Raw genomic sequence first — 19455 nt, forward strand, 5'->3', positions numbered from 1 at the left:
CGGTAATGCAGGTTACAAGAGATGTGTTCCACGCTGAGGATCAAGGCAGTGTACAACTTGAATGTCATTTTCAGAAAATAATAGCGACACACGTGAGTTCGGGTTCAAGAACTCCAATGGCTGTGAAGCTTTCATAGACAGGAGGTCATCCTTACCAAGGTCCCGGGGGAGCAGATACAAGTGAGTTCAGAGAGGGATCTATTACTACGAAATGTGTAACATGTGTACTTGATTTGATGGAAAGTTGTAAAATGGCCAGAACTCAGGCGTGCAAAGAAGCCGAGCCACAATGACTACCCAATTAATTCAGGCTTCCTTAGCCGTGTCTTCCCTGCATCGATATGAACCGTTATACACTAGGGGAATGGAAACTTTACCCGGGTTTTAATGCCGGCAAAATGCAGAAGGTAATATAGTAAGTGAAGAACCGCTCAATAGTCTTCAGGGGGGAATCTACTTTCATCCTATCTTATTACTCTAGGCCCCCCCCCTCCTCTTAGCTCATCGTGGTAACATATATAATCCTCATTCACGGCGCCGAGCTCATGACCGACGGCTTGAAGCGCTGAGGAATGTCCCCAGTGATAACCTATGTTTCGTACCCGTAGAACGAAGGGCCCACCAGATTCAGACATCAAGTGGTCTAATGTTGGTAACTTTCCACTGAATATTAGCCTGAGTAGTCGCTGCCCATCCATGCTTCCGTCTTGCAAAATCTCATTATAACTTCTAAAACCCCCCGGCCGTCCTCCTTGATCAGAAACAAGCTTTGGTGACGCTATTGGACAATACCCTGGTTTTAGGGGAAGTTTCGACAGAGAGACTGAGCCTAGAACGTTTTGAGCCGCCTCAGTGATGCCTGCTAGCATAGCTGCGTTGTTAACTTCGAAAACAACTTCTACTTCCTTCGCTGTCACTCTGTAATCTATATGTTCTGATATTGAACTGACTTGGCCGTTTGACGGTTCAATGGAAATGATGTACTTTTGGCCATTGAAGTCTTCCAGTACATTTGCCGACAAGAAGGAATGAATGACCTCCACTATGTCTGACCACAATCGCGACCGTTCCGCATCATCCGCAAGCGAGGAGAAGCGGTTCCACCTCAAAAGTACTTCCAGAGTGTGCCTCAAAACACAACGCCACGCCATTGAGACATCCCTGTAGCAGGCCAGCTGGAGTGGTCGATTGATATCATCATTCAAACCTCGTCGGGTATTCGAGTACTTTCTAAGTACTCTTTGAATCATTGAAAGCCGAAAAGAATTGCCTTCTAGTATGCCACGCGGACCAAAAGTTACAATGCCTTCGCACCCGCCTCGGAGAGCAAGCGACTCTATTAAGGTCACTTCTTCGATACCTGCCGTGGCTGCCTGCAGTGTTTCCTCGGCCCAGTCGACGAATGCTGTGTTATGGAACGCTTTTGCTAAAAAACGATGATGCGGCTTCGCTAAGTCTGATGTCGATACCTGATTTTCCAAGTTTAGCCCTATGATTTCGAGACACTGATATGTGAACGAAAGCAGATTATGTACGGTTTCGCGTGATGAAAACTCGGCCAGATATTGGAAGTGCCATAAGCTCGGGAATGATTTTCCGGTCCCGTCGTATTTTAGTGACAGATGGGTTTTGTTAGAAGCGGCAATGGTTGAGATATCTGTTCTATTGATGATACGCCGTAACATCAGGTATGTCTTTATCGCCCGTGAAACAAGGTCGCCTTTCTTCGGAACGTAAGGGCCGAAAAGTTCTTTACCCTCCTCGCTGGCACAAATAAAATCGACAGCTGTCCGGTGCGTGAAACCAATGCCTGTTTTGCCCCAAGGCTTGAATTTATTTTCGTTGCAATTGGGGGACGTGAAAGCCTCTTCGGGCTTAGTTATGTCCAGTAGTCCGGCACACATCGCTGGTAGTCTTCTCCCTAAGCGATGCCACTTTTGCCAGAGTAATTCCGCATCGGGTAGCTCCCAGCCATGACTGGCCATGAAGGACTCCAGCATCTCATCGTCTGTAGAAATGGCAAGACCAAGGAGGTTGGCGTTACCGTGCCAAATAAGAGCACTTTCAGAGTGTGTCTTATATTCAATAGCCATATAAAAAAGCAAGACTGTTTTCCTTCGATAGAGGTCGCTATCTTCCTTCATTCGGGACCACATCTCCTTATACAGTTTCGTCAGGTCCTTGGGCAGGGACTCTACGCGACTGTAAAGAGTGTCCATATCATCGTAGTTGTCGAGACCTCGTTTGAGACTGTTTAAGACCAGAATGACCCAGATGAAAACTCCTTCGGCCTTCTCACAGATGAGGTTGGACAAATGGTTGGTCGTGTAATTGTTGGCGTCAAATTGCATGGCCTCAATTCGTTCTCGCGTGAGCAAGTGGATATCTCGATTGTTCAGATCCTGCATCTTGAGCATCGGGTGCTTTTCGAGTACGCGCTTCAAGGCTGGCTCGGGACGGCTAGAGACACAGACTTTGACTCGATTTGACATGACAAGGTCGTTTATGAGGCTCAAAAGTCGGCAAACTCCTTCATCTGGTGTATCGGCGACTTCATCCAAGCCATCCAATAGCACCAAGTGTAGGTAGGCCGAGTTTCGTAGCACATACAAAAGGGTGATCTCAAGCTCTCGTGCAGTCCAGTCGGTGTCTGCATCTTTCCTCAATATATACGGCTGCCTCTTCAAAACTTCCATTGAGGTTCTCTCGTCTTCGGACAGAACTTGATGAAGCAGAGAACAGAGCAGTCCTTTTATACTCTGTTGCATAAAGGTACCAGGTCTCCACAGGTAATGTGATAAAATTCGAATAGCCGGTTCGCGGCTTTTGATATTGCTGTCATTTGTTTCGATGTATTTCATCAGTGTGCTCTTCCCAGATCCGGGTTTGCCACTAATCCAGTAAATTTTACGCGGGTCGTCTTTCAGCCAATCGACGAAACTATCCCAAGGTTGAGGCTTAGTTGATTCAAGAGAAGGTTTGGAGCTTCTGAAGCTGCCCGACGACTCGACTGAATCTTCTGACCAAATGATCGTTGAATCAACCTCGGCAGGCTCATCGCTGTGTGTGCTGGAATCGTCTTCTGCGAGCCATTCTGACTCCCCGTCACTGCCCGAATCCCAGTCGTTGAACTGAAATGTGTTACTGAAGATCCAACGAAAAGTTTTTGGGTGCGTTGGCGAAATCTGGTTCCTTCGCTCGTTCATTCCCGGATACTTGAGACTTTTCAAAAGTTGCTGGAAGGCCAGTTCTTTGGCCTTTGAGTCCTCTCTTGACGTCATCCTCTGTGAAAAAGTATCCTGGACATCCTGGGCAGATGATGAAACATGATTCATGATAGAAATCTCATGACTAGAAAGTTTGAGGGACACGTGTGACTTGATTTCATTCTGCGTCTTCGAGGATGCCATGGTGACGTGGTCTTGAATTTCCTTCGCATGTGTCTCAACGACAGTTCGAAGGATGCTATTCGAAGCCGCATGGTCTGTGATGAATCGCTGGAGCTCTTTACTCAGATCTGTAAAGCCCTTATTGTTCGCTTGGTAGAGTGCCTCTGCTCTGGCGAACAGACGCTCGAGAACCGACGTGTCCATGAGTCTCTGCGCGTCATCCAGATTCCCCTTGAGTCTCTCAAGTCTCCTCTTCCGCCACAGTATCTTTGGCGCAGCGACCAGCGCTCCAAGTTTGCCTGGTTGACTAGGAGACAGAAACTTCATCTCCTCCTGCAGGTCTCTGGCATTCTTGACACACTTGGCGGCAAGTTCGAGAAGTCGCTTTTCCATTGTCGGTGCTCTGGTGGCGGCGGAAGTGGGAGCAGTAGTAGCAACGGGCGTCGGCCTTTTGCCCAAGGACTTCTCCAAACCATCGCACACGGCTTTGAGACTCTCGGCGTGTTCAGAAAGACCAGGTTCGGGGGAGCCGCTTTCGTGGATACGTCGACACATCGAGATGGCCTCGTGGCCGAAGCTGATGAGCTGCATGACGTTGCAGGCGAGGCTGAGGCCCGCGATGCCTTCGAGGCCGGCCATGGCGGGCCGTTTCTGGTGACTAGGCCAGTAGGTAAGCTAGGTTGTTTCGAGGAAGGGAGAATCAAGAGTCTAACAGTGGCTAGGATCGTTGAGGGGTCGGGTCGCGTGATACCCGCCGAGGGATTTGGTCAAGAGAGGAGCAAAGAGGGAACAGACGACGACGATACACCCAGAGACAGGCAGAACTAGACGATGCAGAAGGGAAGATGGACGTGAGGGGAGAGTCGGGAGAGACGTCGGTTGCGGGTGTCGCTTGGCAAGACGCAGCCTGATTGTGATATGGCAAGTTCGACTTCATTGGAAACCGCGCCTCCCTCGTGATCTGACGCGCATTCAGACTCGCCCAATCAAGTTCAAGTTGCTCATGCATTGCCGGATTGGACGACTTTTCTTGCACTGCAATTGTCACGACGAAAGACTGGTTGTTGGAGATTTCCATGAACAGCTCTGAGCTTCATTATACATCTAAAGGTAGTCCAATACTTCAAGTGATATCAAACCATCCAGCAAGTAAGTAGGTAGGTAACCAAACGCCATATATCTCATGCCTCCCTTCTACCGTAACAACTCTGTGGTCATCTACTTCCTCGAATGCACCATCCGCCCCTTGACCCAAACCATCTTGGTATTCCGATCATCTCCATTAAACACCCACTTCGCAACCCGATTCTCCCAGCTCTCCCACCCAAACACATCAACATTCCCATCCTCCTCCTGCTCTCCATCCTCATCAACGACAGGCAGCCCAATAAGCTGAGCATCCCACTGCAATCCAACCTCAAACCCGCCAATCTTCCCACCCAACCCAACAACCTTCGCACCGCCCCTCGTACCAAGATACAAAACCTCCTCAACCGTCAACTTGGCCCTCTCCTTCTCCTCCCCCTTCAACCCCATCGCAACATGCCGTGACACCAAAGCAGCCTGCCTCGCCGCCTCGAGTATACTAGGACTATACCCACCGCTCATATCCGTCCCCAACCCGACATCAATCCCCTTATCCCACAACCACCGCACCCGCGCCGCACCGCTCGTGATGGAGCTGTTACTACACGGACAATGCGACACCTTCGCGCCCCTCTCCGCAATCGCATCCGCCTCCTTCTCCGACAAATGAATCGCGTGCGCGAGCACCATCTTCTCACCCAACAACCCATGGCTGTCATACACATCCGTATAACTCTCCGCCTCGGGGAACAGCTCCTTCACAAGCTCAATCTCCCCCTCGTTCTCCGAAATATGCGTCTGCGCGAGCACATCCAACTCCCGCTGCAACCCCGCCAGCCCCCTCATCGCCTCCCCCGAACAAGCCGGCGCAAACCTCGGCGTGAGCACCGGCGCAACGAGCTCAAACGCCGGGTCGATCCGCCGGATATGCTCCACGCTCTCCCTCGTCTTGCGCAGCGAATCGGCCGCGGACTCTTCCTTGTAGTACTCCGGGCACAACCCTTCGCGGTCCATGCATACACGCCCGACGAACGCGCGCTGGCCGAGTGCGAGGCAGATATCGGCGAGGAGGTTCGTCGCGGCGACGTCGATTGTGGCGTAGTATGCCGAGGTGGTGGTGCCGTGGGCGAGGGTGCGTTTCACGCAGGCCGTGTAGACGCGTTTTGCCTTTTTCTGGTCGGCGAGGGAGGATTCGAGGGGGAAGGTGTAGGTGTTTAGCCAGTCGAGGAGGGTTGATTTTCCAAAGATGCCGACGTTGGGGTATTGTGATGCGTGGACGTGGGTATCTGGTTGTGGTGGGGGTTTGGTTAGCTTCTGGGTACGATGTCTCACTGCGGGCGGGAGAGCATCCCGAGACAGATGATCATTATCCCGGGCGCACGAAAAGAAAGGATGAGTCTGAACATACCAATGAACCCAGGAAAGAAGAACTGCCCCTCCTTGCCAACACGAACCTCGACATCGTCAACTGTCCATCCCAACCGCGGCAGAACCTCCGCCTCGGCCCTCTTCAAATCGCACTCCGCTTCGATAGCGACAATCGTTCCCGCGGCATCGACGCAGACGGCCGCGCCGTGCAGGTACTCGAGCTGCTCCTTTGTCTTTGAGTGGATGAAGGAGCCGAGGAAGAGCTTATTACGCGGCTGCGACTGCGCTTGCGTGGGAGTGTGAGTTTCGGTTGCTGTTGCGCTGGCGCCGGCGGGCGGTAGGTCCCGGATCATGTCGCCCATTATGTTACTGCTAACCGTCTATTCTTTTGACCAGGGTAGATGTCGAGCTCTCTGGAAAATGGGGTTGAAATTGAAGGTTTGGTGGTAGACTATTTCGCAGGTGGCCGTGACGTCGGGATAATCTGTCTTCGGTCTTCGGTTGTCGTCGGCAGAGTCGGCGGCGGTTGAAACGAAACCCCCCACCACGTTGCTCTCTCTGTCTTCTTTGTTTCCAATTCTTCGTGTGCTTCAAAAGGCGCAGGTGATCGCTAATGCTGACAATGCCCTCTCACCGAGGATACCACAGAGACTCGGACCGGAATGGCAATTGCTGGGTCAATGTCCTCAAAGAATAGCAGTCACGGGATGTACGTTGCAAAAGGTGGTACGGAGAGGATGAGGTAAGTGAGGTAAGGCAGAAAAGGCAAAAGATGGGTATCGTCTCTTCGGTTCAAGTTTCCCAAAACCCCTCTCTTCAAAAGCGAAAAACAAAGCGAAGGGGAAAGAAAAGGAAGAGAAGGGGAACACGGTAGATATATGCGGTGCAACAGATGACGCGCTGCCAAAGAAAGCATGTGCTTCGTCCTTTTTCTCAAGGTTAAGGTAAACGCAGTCCGCCCGGCGGCCGTCTCCTTCCTCGTTCGGGTCTCCCCAGGATGCTAAATTTACCCCTCCAAGAGATAAGACGCGGAATACGGAGACGGACTGATTGACAGGGGGAGGGGCCCAACTCGACGGGACTACGTACTAAGTGTCGAAGCAAAGAAGCTTTCCTCTCTCGGTGTAGCTGGATGTGACTACCTAAACCAACAACAGGAGAAAACTGTCCTAGTCCAAAAGTCTAGAATCGGATTTGTTGGGTTACAATTGCATACCAGTCTTTTCGAGGTACCTTACGGAACTGCGACCCCAAACTGCCCGCCAAACACCACGACCAATGCGCGCCCCGCCCCCCACTTCGCAACGCACCGGCCGCACGTCGCACGGCGCTCGCCGCTGGCCGACCGCAGCTTTCATTCCCCCCTCGGCTTGACTCCATCCGGATAGCTCTCCAGCATTCCCACCATAGCTCTTCCAAGCCACATCACCCCCGTTCCTCAGCCTTTCCAAGTCACCCCTCGATCTATTGAAGCCACCACCTGATAAGTCTGATAAGCTCCGAGGTTCCTTTGTTCGCTAGGGCGGCACAACATGGCCGTGTCTTACTCTTGGGACACTCTTAGATAGGTAGCTGATTATCACAGAACCACATGGTCCTCCACCGCCATCCCGACTCGTCCCAAAGCCATCATGTTCTCGCCTTCCCTCGAGACGGGTAGTCGAACCCGACCCGCCCTTCCGTCCGCATGCTGCGCCAGTCGGGAGAAGCATCAGTGTCCCGGGTCCCTGCAGTCACTCTTCGTAGATCCCCCGCTGTCAAAATAGCTGCTGTGCTCGCCGGCTGCCACTAGTTTTCCAGTCATCAGTCATTGTATCACCCTCTGCCTTGTTTGCCCGTCAGACAAAGCAGTGCCATCGGACATTTTATCACACGCCTCTCGGAAACTTTACACAGCTTGTTGAACTTTGGTTGCTCTGTTTCTCTTCTTGTGCCACAATTAAAACTCTAGAATAATAAACGCCCCAAACATTTCATGTAATGACCAAACACAAAGCTTTCTAAAACGCAGCATGATAAAACAGTCATCAAGAAACCACATCCCTAATTTGTACAACGCTTACGCCGTCTAGAGTCATTCAATGCCCTCCTCCTTCTTTTAGTCATTCGTTATACCATAGCCCGATTTCTCCTTCTGTCAATTGCGCACACAGCTTATGCTGCGGCGCCAGGGCCCTCGTGCTCACCAGCGAGGCCGTTGACTCCGTTGGGGCCAGGGCCGTCCTGAGTGTACTGATCCCAGTTCGCCAAGATTTGAGCAATCTTGGGCGAGTTGGTCAGCTTGTACACATCCTCAAAGTATTCCTTGGTGATGGCGAAAGGCTTCGCCGTCACGTTGGGGATGTATTTGCCGACAAGCTTGGCAGGGTCGATCGTCGTCTTGTTGATCTTCTTGAGAAGGAACGATCTGAAAGGCTTGACGCCAGACCGCAGGAAGGTCGAGTGGAAAGGCACATCGATACCGCGGAGAGGAATCGTCGCGAAGCCACGCTGGAGCTCCAGGGGCGTGGGCTTCTTGAGGGTAGCCTCGGCGCTGCCCTTGATGATCTCCTTGAGAGCACCCTTGGCCTCGTCGATGTTGCCACGCATCTCCTCAATGTCAATCTTCTGTTGCTTGAGGAAGTTGGTGACGCCAGTGAGGGTGTCGAGCGCGCGCAGGTCACCAGCAGCCACGTACTGCATGTTGGCAATGTTGTAGTTGACAATCTCAAGGAGCCAGCCAGTCTCCTCAGAGATGCAGTCGACAACGAACTGCAGGGCCTCCTCGTTGAAGGTCTTGGAGATTCTGCTCGGGTTGATGGCGCACATGGAGTAGTTGGATCGGCCAGCGGCGTCACGCTCGACAGCGACTTGCATGGTCAAGCCGCGGTAGAAGACGACCGACACCAAACTCTCAATGGGCATGACCTCGGCCAAGGCGGCGAGGGCAGAGTACTCACCCAAGGAGTGACCAGCGAAAGTGCAGTCACGGGGAACAAGACCCTTGAACTTCATGTCCTCAAAGCTAGCCTTCTCCATTAGGGTAAGGGCAGGCTGAGTGAACTGAGTGGCGGACAGCAGGCCAGTGGGCGAGCGGTAGGTGTAAGAGGTGGTCTTCTCGTCAATCTCCTTGAAGATGCGCTCAGACTTGATACTTCCATCGGCGGCAACAGTCTCGAAGGTCATGGCCATGTAGTTCTGGCGGATGGCCTTGCCGCGAGGGCCACCGAAGTATACGGTAAGCTCCTTGGGGTTGTTCTTGACAATGTTGGTGATGGAGAAGCCGTAGTTGTCCAGGAGGTACTTGTCGGCACGGTCCCAGACGTCCTTGGCGACGTCACTGCTGGCGTACAGCTCCATACCCATGCCCTGCTCCTGGGAACCTTGACCGGTGAAGACGTAGGCAGTCACAGGCTGCTCAACCTCGGCCTCACCGAGAAGAACCTTCTCCTCAGTCTCCTTGTTGCTGGCCTCGACCTTGATGATCTTGCGGCCAGAAACCATACCAACGTGCTGAAGCTTGACCTGAAGGTCGTCGTTGGGGAGGACCATGCCAACCAGAGAAGCGTGGAAGCTGCGAACACGACCAATGTTGTTCTCAGCAGCCCAGGTCTCAACCAAGCTACGGACAGCCGCACTGGAGTACATGCCGTGAGTAATGGTGCCGGGGAGGGCAGCGTAGTTGGCAAACACGCGAGAAACGTGAATGGGGTTGTAGTCACCAGAGACACGAGCGTAGTTCTCGTTGGTGGCAGGGGCGCGAAGCTGCAGAGGGGTGCGACCGCTGAGAGGGATGGGGTTCTCAAAGTGGAGGGGCTGGTCGAGAGGAGCACCAGTGCGCTCGAGGTAGTCGACAACGGGGTTGCCGTTGGACTGGCCGGCCTCGTAATCAACGCTGGCGACCTGGATGATCTCCTTGGTGGGGAGCTCAAGAAGAACCTGGCCCTGGGTGGAGACGCTGCTGTACATCGTCTTGGTCTTGTAGCGGTAGAAGCTCTGAAGACGGAAGGTAAGCGTCTGTCCGAGGAGGTCGAGGTCACGGGGCAAGTCATCAGTGTTGAACCACTGCTTCGACTTAAGAACAGCAACATCCTTGCTGGTGGCCAAGTGAAGCTGGATAGGCGTCTCCATCTTGCGCTGGAAGGTGTTCTCGTAGTCGGTGTAAGCACCGCGGTACAGGAACTGGGAGGTGACGTCCATGACAGCCTCGCCGTCGCGGTAGATAGTACCGCAGACCTCAACCATCTTGCCAGACTCCTGGTTGATGACGGCGTTGATCTGAGCGGTGGTGGAGACCTCATCGCCCTTCTTAAGAGGCTCAGCACCAGGCTTCATGCGGAACTCGTTGGACAAGTGAACAAGCTTGAGCAGGTCACCGTCAATGGTGCGAGGGAAGATGGGCTTAGTGATGGCCTTCCAGCCGACGACGATGGCGAAATCCATGGGAGCGTAGACAGTCTTGCCGGGACGCTCAACGAAGGCCTCGCCAGTGTTGCCAACGGCGTGGATGAAGTCGTTGATGCTCTCACCGGTGATGGTCGCCTTGCCACCGTCGAACTTGCTGCTGACATCGGCATCGAGGTTGAAGGTCTCGTCACCGAACCACGCACGCCAGTAGAACTCCTTGATGCGGTCGTTGCGACCCTCCATGACTTCGTGGATCGGAGCGTAACCGGCCTCGGGGTGGTAGGTGAACTTGAGAGGCAGGGCAACGGGCTTGCCAAGAGCAGTGGTGTCCTTGATCATGTTGACAACGATCTCGTTCTTGCCCTCCAGCTTGACCTCAATGACATCGACGTACTGGTTGTGGCGAGGCTGCTCCTTGACAATGATCTTGGTGTTCTTCGCATCCTTGGGGTTGTGGATCTCAACGAAGAGACCGCGGGTGGGTGCGAAGATACGCTTGAGAGGGTTGGTCTGGAACTTCTGGCCCTGAACAACAACCTCAGAGGTCAGAAGAGCGTGGCGCCAGCTGCGATCGGGACCGGCAAGCAGGGCCAACCAAGCATCGAGGCTGGGAAGGGTCGCGGAAGGCGAGGTGGAGAGGCGGTAGGTGTTCTTGTGGGCATCATCGTAGGAGACGGTGAGGCCATCAACATCCTCGACGGGGATCTCAGTCTCGATGAGCTTGCCACCAAAGTACTCAATGGTGGGAATGGCCTTCTTCTCGCCCTTGTAAAGGTCTCTGGTCAAGTACTCAACGTGCGTCTTGTGAATACCGTCAAGGATGTCCTTGATGGGCTCGTCAATGACCTTGGAGAACTTGACAGCAGTAGGTCCCTGGAGAATGCAGGTACGTCCAACATCCTGGCCAATGACGGCGCCGAGGTCCTCAGACTGCCACAGGGAGTCCTTCTTGAAGTAGAAGTCAAAGTTCTCATCCAGGGTAGGGATGAAAGTGACGGGCTTCTGGATGGGACGGAGGCAGAGCATCAAGAAGTGCTGGACATCCTGGGCGTTGATGAGCTGAGTCTCGGCGTCGGGGTAGTGCGAGAGAATCTTCTCAACAGTCTCGTAAGGAGTCTGGAGGTCCTTGAAGTCCTGGAGCTGGGCGACCTGGCCAGGCTTGGAGGTGAAGCGCTCCTCAACACGGCGGATGAAGTCACCAGTGAGTCTGATAAAAGTAGGGTCGATCCAGCGCTGCTCGTGACGGATGTAAAGCAAGTCGACCATGCGGCGGACAACCTCGCCGTAGGTCATGTCCTCCAAGTCAACAGCCTGGCCAGCGCGGTTGCGACCAAACCAAACCTTTTGGAAGTCGTCGTTGAGCTTCTTGACAATGTAGTCGCGGTTCTTCTTCAGCTCAGCGACACGCTTCTCCTTGGGGAGGGAGAAGATCTTCTTGTCCATCTCGGCCCAGAAGAGGACACCACGAGTAGCAAGCTTGTGAATAGGCTCACCCATCTCGGACAGAACAGTAACGACACCACCGGTAGGCCCAGTGTAGGACTTCTCCCACTCGCTGTCTTCAACACCAGGGGCGTCGATGATGGCCTGCTTGGCAGCAGGGCTGGTCTTGGCCTCCTTGGCGACCATCATACGACTACCGAACAGAGTACCATCGAAGGGCATGGGAGGGTAGCCGTAGCTCTTCGACCATTCACCAGTGAGGTACGGGTAGGTATCCTCGGCGCCACCGAAACCACTGCCAGCAACCAGGATGATGTTCTCCTGGCGACGAATGCGAGGGTACATGGTAAGAATAGGCTGGTGGAAATCCTCGTAAGAGTGGTGGCCACCTCCACGACCACCAGTCCACTGCAGGAGGACGGGGAAGGTCGGGTTGGCCTTGGCGATGTTGATGACAGCTTGGATAGCGTCGACGGAGCCGGGCTTGAAGCTGATGTGCTTGAGACCCAAGGTGTCGATGTACTCCTGGGCAACCTCGACGGAAGGAACACCGGCGCCGATGGTCAGACCCTCAATGGGAACACCCTCAGCTCTGAGTCTTCCGAGCATGGGGATTTGCCATTGCATGGCACGGGGGTTGACGTAGATCAAGTTGACACCAATACCACGTCCAGCCGGGATGGCACCCTCAATCTTTCGCAAAGCGGCGGTCATCATGTTGGGGTCGAAGTAACCACCACCAGCCAACTCGATGTGGTAGCCAGCGTTCATGGTGGCGGCGACGAAGTCCCAGGGGACCGTGCAAGGAGTCATACCAGCGACGACGATGGGAGGAAGACCCAAAAGTCTGCTCATCTTGGTATCGACGTAGGTATCGCCGTTAGATGTGGTGACCAAGCGAGGACCGAACTCCTTAACCCAGTCCACGGCGTATCTGACCGCGTGCTCCTCATCACGGTCGAAGAGTTCGGGCTTGTAGCCGACCTCGGTGATGGAGCCATCAACGGAGCCAGCGAGGATAACGCGAACACCAGTACCCTCCTTGTTTCGGCTGGTGAGAACACCGAGACCAGAAATACCGCCAGGGCCAAAGTCAAGGACGTGAGTCGCCTGGGGGAAGACGGTGGCCTTCTCCCAGTTGACGGGGTCTCTGGTAATGAGACGGATGAGGGTAGGGACAATGTTGCTGTCGCCGGCCTCACGGAGATCCTTGCCAGTGTTGGTGTCGAAGACCGCAGTGCCCAGAGACTTGGAGGGGATCTTGATGTTCTTCAAGTCCTCGTCAATGAGCTCCGTCGCCTCAGCAAGGTACTTGCTGTGGAAGGGTGCAGTGATGGGCAGGAAGCGGTGAACGAAGCGGAGCTTTCGCTGGGTGTGGGGGATACGGTTCTGGTCCAAGCCCGTGGGAGCCTTGACCTTGCGGAGCTGCGCGTTGAGACCGTACAAGGAGATGGGAGGACCCGTGACAACCAGGTTGCGCGGGCTGTTGATCAGGGAGATGGAAATGTGACGGTCGGCGGGAAGGTACTTGTTGGTCGCATCGATGTGCTTCTGGACCTCAGCCTGGGAGAGGTCTCTGATGCTGAGCATGGGCGTGGGAGTACCCTCGCCGTTGTCGGCCGACTCTCTCAGCATGGTGGGCGTCAACGAGGTGCGGGGGAACACCTGCTGGCTGCGAGCACCGATCCAGAAGAGGATGGTGAGCGCAGAAGGGGCAAGCTCCTTCCACGACTCCCAGGACTCGGCGGCGGCAGTGATGGCAGCGAGCACAATGCCCTGGGAGTGACCAGTCGTACCGCTGATCTGGTCGCGGAGCAGACCAGGGTGAACACCCAAAACCTTGCAAGTGACCTCGTAGTGCGCAAGCTGAACGAGACCAATCAAGGGGAAGCTGACGGGCGCTGAGATGAGGTAGTCGACATCGGGGGTCGCGTCCTCGCTCTCAAGCCATCTCATGATATCCAAGCCCTTGGGGTAAAGCTTCTCAGCCTCGGGGTGCTTGGAAAGGTTCTGAAGGAGCTCGGCAGCGTTCAAAATAAGCTCGCCGACGAAGGGGTTGTAGGTCTTGTAGATCTCGCGCAACTCCTCGAAGTACTCCTCGATGTTGCCCTGACCGCCGAAAATGGTGTAGATATCGGCGGAGCCATCATCGGATGCGCGGAAGAGCGCAGATCCGTAGGCCTTGATGGAGCGACCAGTGGTCTGTCTGGCTTGGTAGTAGCTGCGGATAACAACCAACTTCTTGGCGTCAATGCCGGGCAGCGTGGCGGCGAGGGCGTGAACCTCGTTGCCTTGGAGGTAGCCGCGCTCGAACTCGTTAAGGACGAGCTTCAGGACCTCTTCGTAAGAGCCTGACTCGTCATCCTCGCCCTTCTCGACCTCGTCGGCGACGAAGCCCATGTATCTTGCGACCAGCTCTGCAACGGATGAAGGCTCGTCATCTTGAGCAAGCTCATCTGTGGCGGTGGGGAGAGTGGCATTGAAGCGGTCCTTCAATTGAGAGGCGTGGAAGTGCAGGGCGGTCGGTACGAGGAGGGAGGTCTCGAGAGAACCGTGGCGGAGAGTGAGAGGTCGCAGAGAAGCGTTGGATCGAGGGGTAGAAACGCCCGTTTGAGGGCCTGTTCCAGTGCCGTACATGGTGATGACGGTTTTGGGGGGTATCAAGAATGGGTGTGAAGTTTTTTCGTGCTACGAATGGAGCTTTGCTCGCCACGTTTGTTAGCCGAAGAGTGCTTGTTTTTTTACCGCCTCTTTCCCCTGCCGATCCAGAGATGTTTTCTCCAGCAGAAGATGGGGAAAACAGCAAGATGGCTTACCTTGTGTGTGACTCCGTAAACTCAGCAAAGAGCAGGAGGCAGCTAGTTCAAGATGCTCCGGTATGGCGGGGGAAGAGGGAGGAAGTGTGCGGCAGTAATGTCGTATCTTTAGGTATTGAGCGTGGGTGGTCGTCTAGAGCTTTCTCTCCTATTATCCGAGAGCAATTGGTGGTCTATAAAGGACAAGAAAAAGAAACGAGAAGACTGCCTGCAAGTTCTGTCCTTGACGTGGAGTTGTGGGAGGGAAGAGCAAGAGAGTGGCAGATGGCAGCTTAAAGAAGAGTGGGATGGTGAGCAAGGGAAGGTTGGGAGGGTTCTTGGAAGAGGTTATGGTGGGAAGGCGAGGCAATTGAAGTGTATCCCTTTGGACTTTTTTTTTCTACTGCGGCCCGGGTCTGGTCTGGGTCCCTGCTGACTTTCTTGGGGGAGTGAGAGTTGAGTTGAGTTGAGTGAGGAGCGTCTGTGTGTGCGTGTGTGCGTGTGTCTGTCTTCCCGGGTCTGTCTCAATAAGTGGACATGGATTGATTGGGATTGTGGGATTGAGGACCGGGACTTGGTACTTTCACGCCATCATTGAGGAGGGAGACTCAGAGAAGCATGGCGTGTGTGGTGTGTAGGTACGTTGATTGTGGTGTGCGGTGTGTGGATGTGTTCAAGTGGATGAATTTGATGGATCCAACCTTTGGGCCAAGTATCCGTACGAAGTACCTCCTGCTTCTCGACCCTTTTTTCTGTTTTTCTTTTCGTGAGAGTGAGGTCAATCCCACCAACGTAATTGGAGGTACCTGGCCCAGTTTGGGTCACTTTTGGTGTGTCTACGAGGGGTAGAAAGGGGATGTACCCAGGACAGGGACAGGTACATGGCCCCGATACGCAGAGAAGACGAGATGGAACTCAACGATTAGAAAAATTAGGCCGGGGTCATTTTTGGGACATTGGATTGGAATGAATCCAGTTGGTTCGGGCTGACGGAGGAAAGGCACGTTGGACCGCATCTTGGGTAGGTACGTACTGCGTACCTGCCACGCTTGGCCCCATCTGCTTCACTTCCTTCCATTGCGCTTGCAAGGCAGGTACGGGCTGACGGGTGGAAAGTACCCATTACCTAGGTATACTCCGTACTTTGTACCTTTTCCTGGCTCAAGGCAAGAGGCACCACAGCTCTCAGGATTCAAGAGCGGAAAGAACAGGGGAGGTGGCAGTTGGCCGTTCGCTGGCGTCAAGCGGTGCCTGCCTGGTCGCGCGGCCGAGTGACCAATTGCTACGGGTACGCGTGCCAATGCCAATCAATCCAATTGTCTGTGTGTGTCCTGTAAGGTAAGTATTCGTATGGAGCATCGTCTCTCCCGTCTCTTTTTCTGCCTCTGCATCTCTCCAAAGTCTCAAATCTCAATGTCTCGCCAAATTTTTTAGTTCTGTTGGGGATGGTCGTACACCCCAATCCACCCCTCCAGCTCCACCCTCGACTTCATGCAGCCCGAGTGATCCGCAAGGGTTCCGCTGTTGGAGAACGGGCGCCAATGTACCGGTACATTGCCTCGCAACCTCCTTCGACCTCACTTCCACTCATCCAAGCATCCTCTTCCCAAGTTTCCCTCCCAAGCCACACTTGGATGATGGCGGGACGCCGCAACCACAACGGATCGTGTCTACGCAGAATACCATCTTGCCTCCGGATCTTTGCCGCCAACTCTTAGCCCATCGGACCGGTCTCGTCTCTTTTTCGAGGTGCTGGATCAATGGACGCACGAATCCTCGGCCAAATGGCATCATTTCGGCTCTTGGGCCTAGACTTACACCACACCTTTCAACATCAGTGCTGATGCCAGACAAATCGCACTTGTCGCGCGCGCCGATAAGATGCCGAGCTGCTACCCCGGATGCAACAAACGGACGATAACGAGCCCAAAACTATCGCGCCGTCGCGGGCCATCTCGGGTTCTGCTGCGCGACATCGCTCGATGCCGACTTGCCTCTCAGAGCAGCACTTGCAAGGAAAGGAAAAGAAGTTTTCCAACCTCGCCCCTTCCTTGTATCGAGTCGCCTCGCTGAACGGGAGTTGCGAAAAAGGTGTCGCCCACTTCGACTTGGACCCTAGAAGATCCTGATATGCGGAATCCCACCAAGTACAATGTACTCCCGGGCCCCCCGTTACGTTCCCGCAACTCCCTGGCCGGTTGAAAGGCGGTCAACATCTCTAGCGTCGTATCCAATATTCTGCCGCCTCCTTCTCCCCACCGCTTTCACCCCACGCCTGGGGCTCGATGCTGGGGACGATGGGAAATGCGCGGGACCCTGAGGAAGGGGATCCGGCAGGGAGAACGGCATGTACATGTTTGATGTACCGATACCAGCCGCCACGCCGCACTCGCAGCTCTGGCTTGCTGAGGCGGGAGCTATCTCTTCGCCATGCCACGCCGCCCACGCGGGCGGCCGGTCGTCCAGGAATGCAAGCTCTAGTATCTGCGTACCACAATGCCCTGTGTATCTTCCCTTGCCATACGTGGAGGGTTAACGAATAGCGATGAGAATCGTACCTAGGCACCATCTCAGTAAGACATACCGCTTGCCCGCTGCCCAGCCAAGCCCAGGCTTTTAAGCATGAACTGATGAGGAACAGGGCTGGATTCCTCGAATATCGACAAGTGTTGCACCGAGCTCTTTCACTCGGTCTCCGATTGTTCATCGACATCTCTCGGTTGGCTCGGGCGAGCTGAGTTGAGTGTTTGAAGAATGCTCCTGGTGATGAGCGGTCAGAGACAGGTCGCAGTTTGTGGTTTGTTGCGCATCACAATGACTTGTTGACTGAGGCTTCCATGAACCGGGCATCTTCACCCACCTTTCGTGGCTCATCTACTGAAGAACTGGAGCAACCCGTCGTACGCAACCGAAAGGTCAGCAAGAGCTTAGTAAAGTTCGAACTGAGTAGTTCCTCCTAGGCCTGGCCAGGGCTAGAGCTGAGGCAAACCAAGGCCCTTCTGCCCCTCAGACAGCAGATTCGAGCCTCGACAGGAAAAGCTTGGGTCAACCCGTCGTCTACTGTATACGGAGTACAGCTCCAGTCGCCAAGGAGGTATCGCTACATGACACCCCCATCGAACTTTGGCGGGTTCCTGGAGCAGCGACCACTTTTGCCCCTCCTCGCCCTCCATCTCCCATTTCCCCTTCCACTCTTCCATGGCCTTCTGCTTGCAACATGGAGGCCTTTTTTTGGCTTGTTGATGAGGAGTTGCGGCTGTTACTTTCCGGATCCCCGTTGGGTGACGGAGCAGAAGATATCTTATCATGACACTACTTTCCCACAGCTTGCCGCAGTCGTACCAAATTCGTACACGTATACAAAAAGCCATGCCGTTGATGACACTTTTCACATCAGAGCTGTGTGTGTGTGTGTCGTTGCCCGTTGGGAAGAGCCGTAGCTCTATCCGTATCTCTTATCGGTATCGGTATCAACATCCCGCCAAGCATCAAAGCTCCAACAAGCTTACAGCTTTCTCCCCCTCCAGAGGAAAGTGTGTGGGTAGTCGTTGAACGTTGCAAGAGACTGTAGCCAACAGGAATGCAGCGATAAGGATGAGCTGATAGAGGCACAATCAGAGTTAAGGGTCATCGGAACGGGTACATCTCAAGGCCAGAAGTGAGGTGAAGCTTGGGAGGTCTCAGACTTAGATCATCAACACCCAGAGCCTCGCGAGGGGCTAAACGTTTGCTGCAGGCGCTAAATAGAGTCGAGGACTCGAGGGGCAGGTACGGCGGCCACTAGCCCGAATTCAACATTCCGGCAGCTCGGGAAAGGGCAGCGAGCACGGCGAGGAAGTAGACGTCGGGCAGAGAGACGACGAGAAGAAGTCAAGACATTGAACGCGCGCCACACGAGGCTAAGGACAACGCCCAGCCGTGTCAGCCTAGCCCAAGGGAAAGAGCCCGAGAGCTGGCAAGCCTTGGGATGTGAAGCTGTAAATCAGGTACAGCTACTTTGCTTGGTCTTGTCTCATCCCGCCTCGCAACATGGCACGTACCCGCACTTCGCATTACACGACAGGCTGGCTTGAAGAGGTGGCAGACAAGAGACAAGGCGCAAAGCCTCGTTTGATATTTGATAGAGGGGAGCGATAAGATAGCGAGGAGGCGCACGGAAGGAGTCATTTGAGACTGGTGGATAATGCATGCAGCACGATGATGCGGCAGCTGCCACTTTGCTCGTTCACTCGCACGGAAGACGAGGAGCACTGACTGGCTTCGGTCTAGCCAGGTGACAAGATATCTTACGTATCAGTATGCGATGGTGAGAAAAGCTTGGTCCCAAAGAATTCATGCTTTACGTGGCTTGTACGTTGTTGGATGTGATGACCTGAATTGAGAAAGAAGCTCTTGGGATCAAACACAAATAACACGTCTAGAGGTGAGGTTGAGGTAGGTAGCTTACACATAATAAGTACGGATTGGTATGATGTATAGATAGTATCGGTATGGGTGAGGTTGGAAATCTTGAAACCGGTGACACCCCTCATCACGTCTTCTTGATGAGCTGGTTTTTGCTGGATCATGAATACTTAGATGGATGGATGTTGCCTATCCGTACCCGAAACCTTTTTTTTGCATAGGTGACGCCTCACGCCTCAACTCCAACGTCAACTTGGCATCAATGACGGATTGCGGATTGCCCTCCCTGCCGTCCCTCCCAAAAAGACGTGCTCCACCCGTCCCACGGTTCCCACCCTGCATTCCCCCAATGAAATGGTTTTGTGGGGAAGGCCCCCTGATCATCCCAAGCTCGATTGGGGAAAGCGTCTGAATATGGTTGAGGAGCTTTCGACGCAGCGAGGTACGTACCAATCAGGCGTTGCAGCCAAACCACCCAAGAAAAGAATGGAAGCCAGCAACCAGCAGCACCCAGCAGCGGTAAAGCCACACACACACCAAACCAAAAGCGACCACACGCCTCCCAGGCAATTTACACGCCAGCA

General features: G+C 54.0%; 3 protein-coding genes across 3 annotated transcripts; all 3 read right to left on the reverse strand.

The window, feature by feature from the left end:
- Positions 1-464: 464 nt before the first annotated feature.
- HER10_EVM0003756 (uncharacterized protein) lies at positions 465-4028 on the reverse strand (the record flags this gene model as incomplete). Its single annotated transcript, XM_035473420.1, has 1 exon — positions 465-4028. One exon carries the CDS (start codon positions 4026-4028, stop codon positions 465-467), a length of 3564 nt encoding a protein of 1187 aa, XP_035331375.1.
- Positions 4029-4481: 453 nt separating this feature from the next.
- Positions 4482-6797, reverse strand: HER10_EVM0003576 (guanine deaminase). Its single transcript, XM_035473248.1, has 2 exons — positions 5884-6797; positions 4482-5761 (listed from the first exon to the last, which is right to left on the reverse strand). Exons 1-2 carry the CDS (start codon positions 6203-6205, stop codon positions 4608-4610), a joined length of 1476 nt encoding a protein of 491 aa, XP_035331361.1. The 5' UTR covers positions 6206-6797; the 3' UTR covers positions 4482-4607.
- Positions 6798-7629: 832 nt separating this feature from the next.
- Positions 7630-15168, reverse strand: HER10_EVM0001688 (acyl transferase). Its single transcript, XM_035471428.1, has one exon. It carries the CDS (start codon positions 14307-14309, stop codon positions 7998-8000), a length of 6312 nt encoding a protein of 2103 aa, XP_035331226.1. The 5' UTR covers positions 14310-15168; the 3' UTR covers positions 7630-7997.
- Positions 15169-19455: the final 4287 nt, after the last annotated feature.

Source organism: Colletotrichum scovillei (assembly GCF_011075155.1).
Source record: "Colletotrichum scovillei strain TJNH1 chromosome Unknown Contig00007, whole genome shotgun sequence".
Classification (NCBI taxonomy): Eukaryota; Fungi; Ascomycota; class Sordariomycetes; order Glomerellales; family Glomerellaceae; genus Colletotrichum; species Colletotrichum scovillei.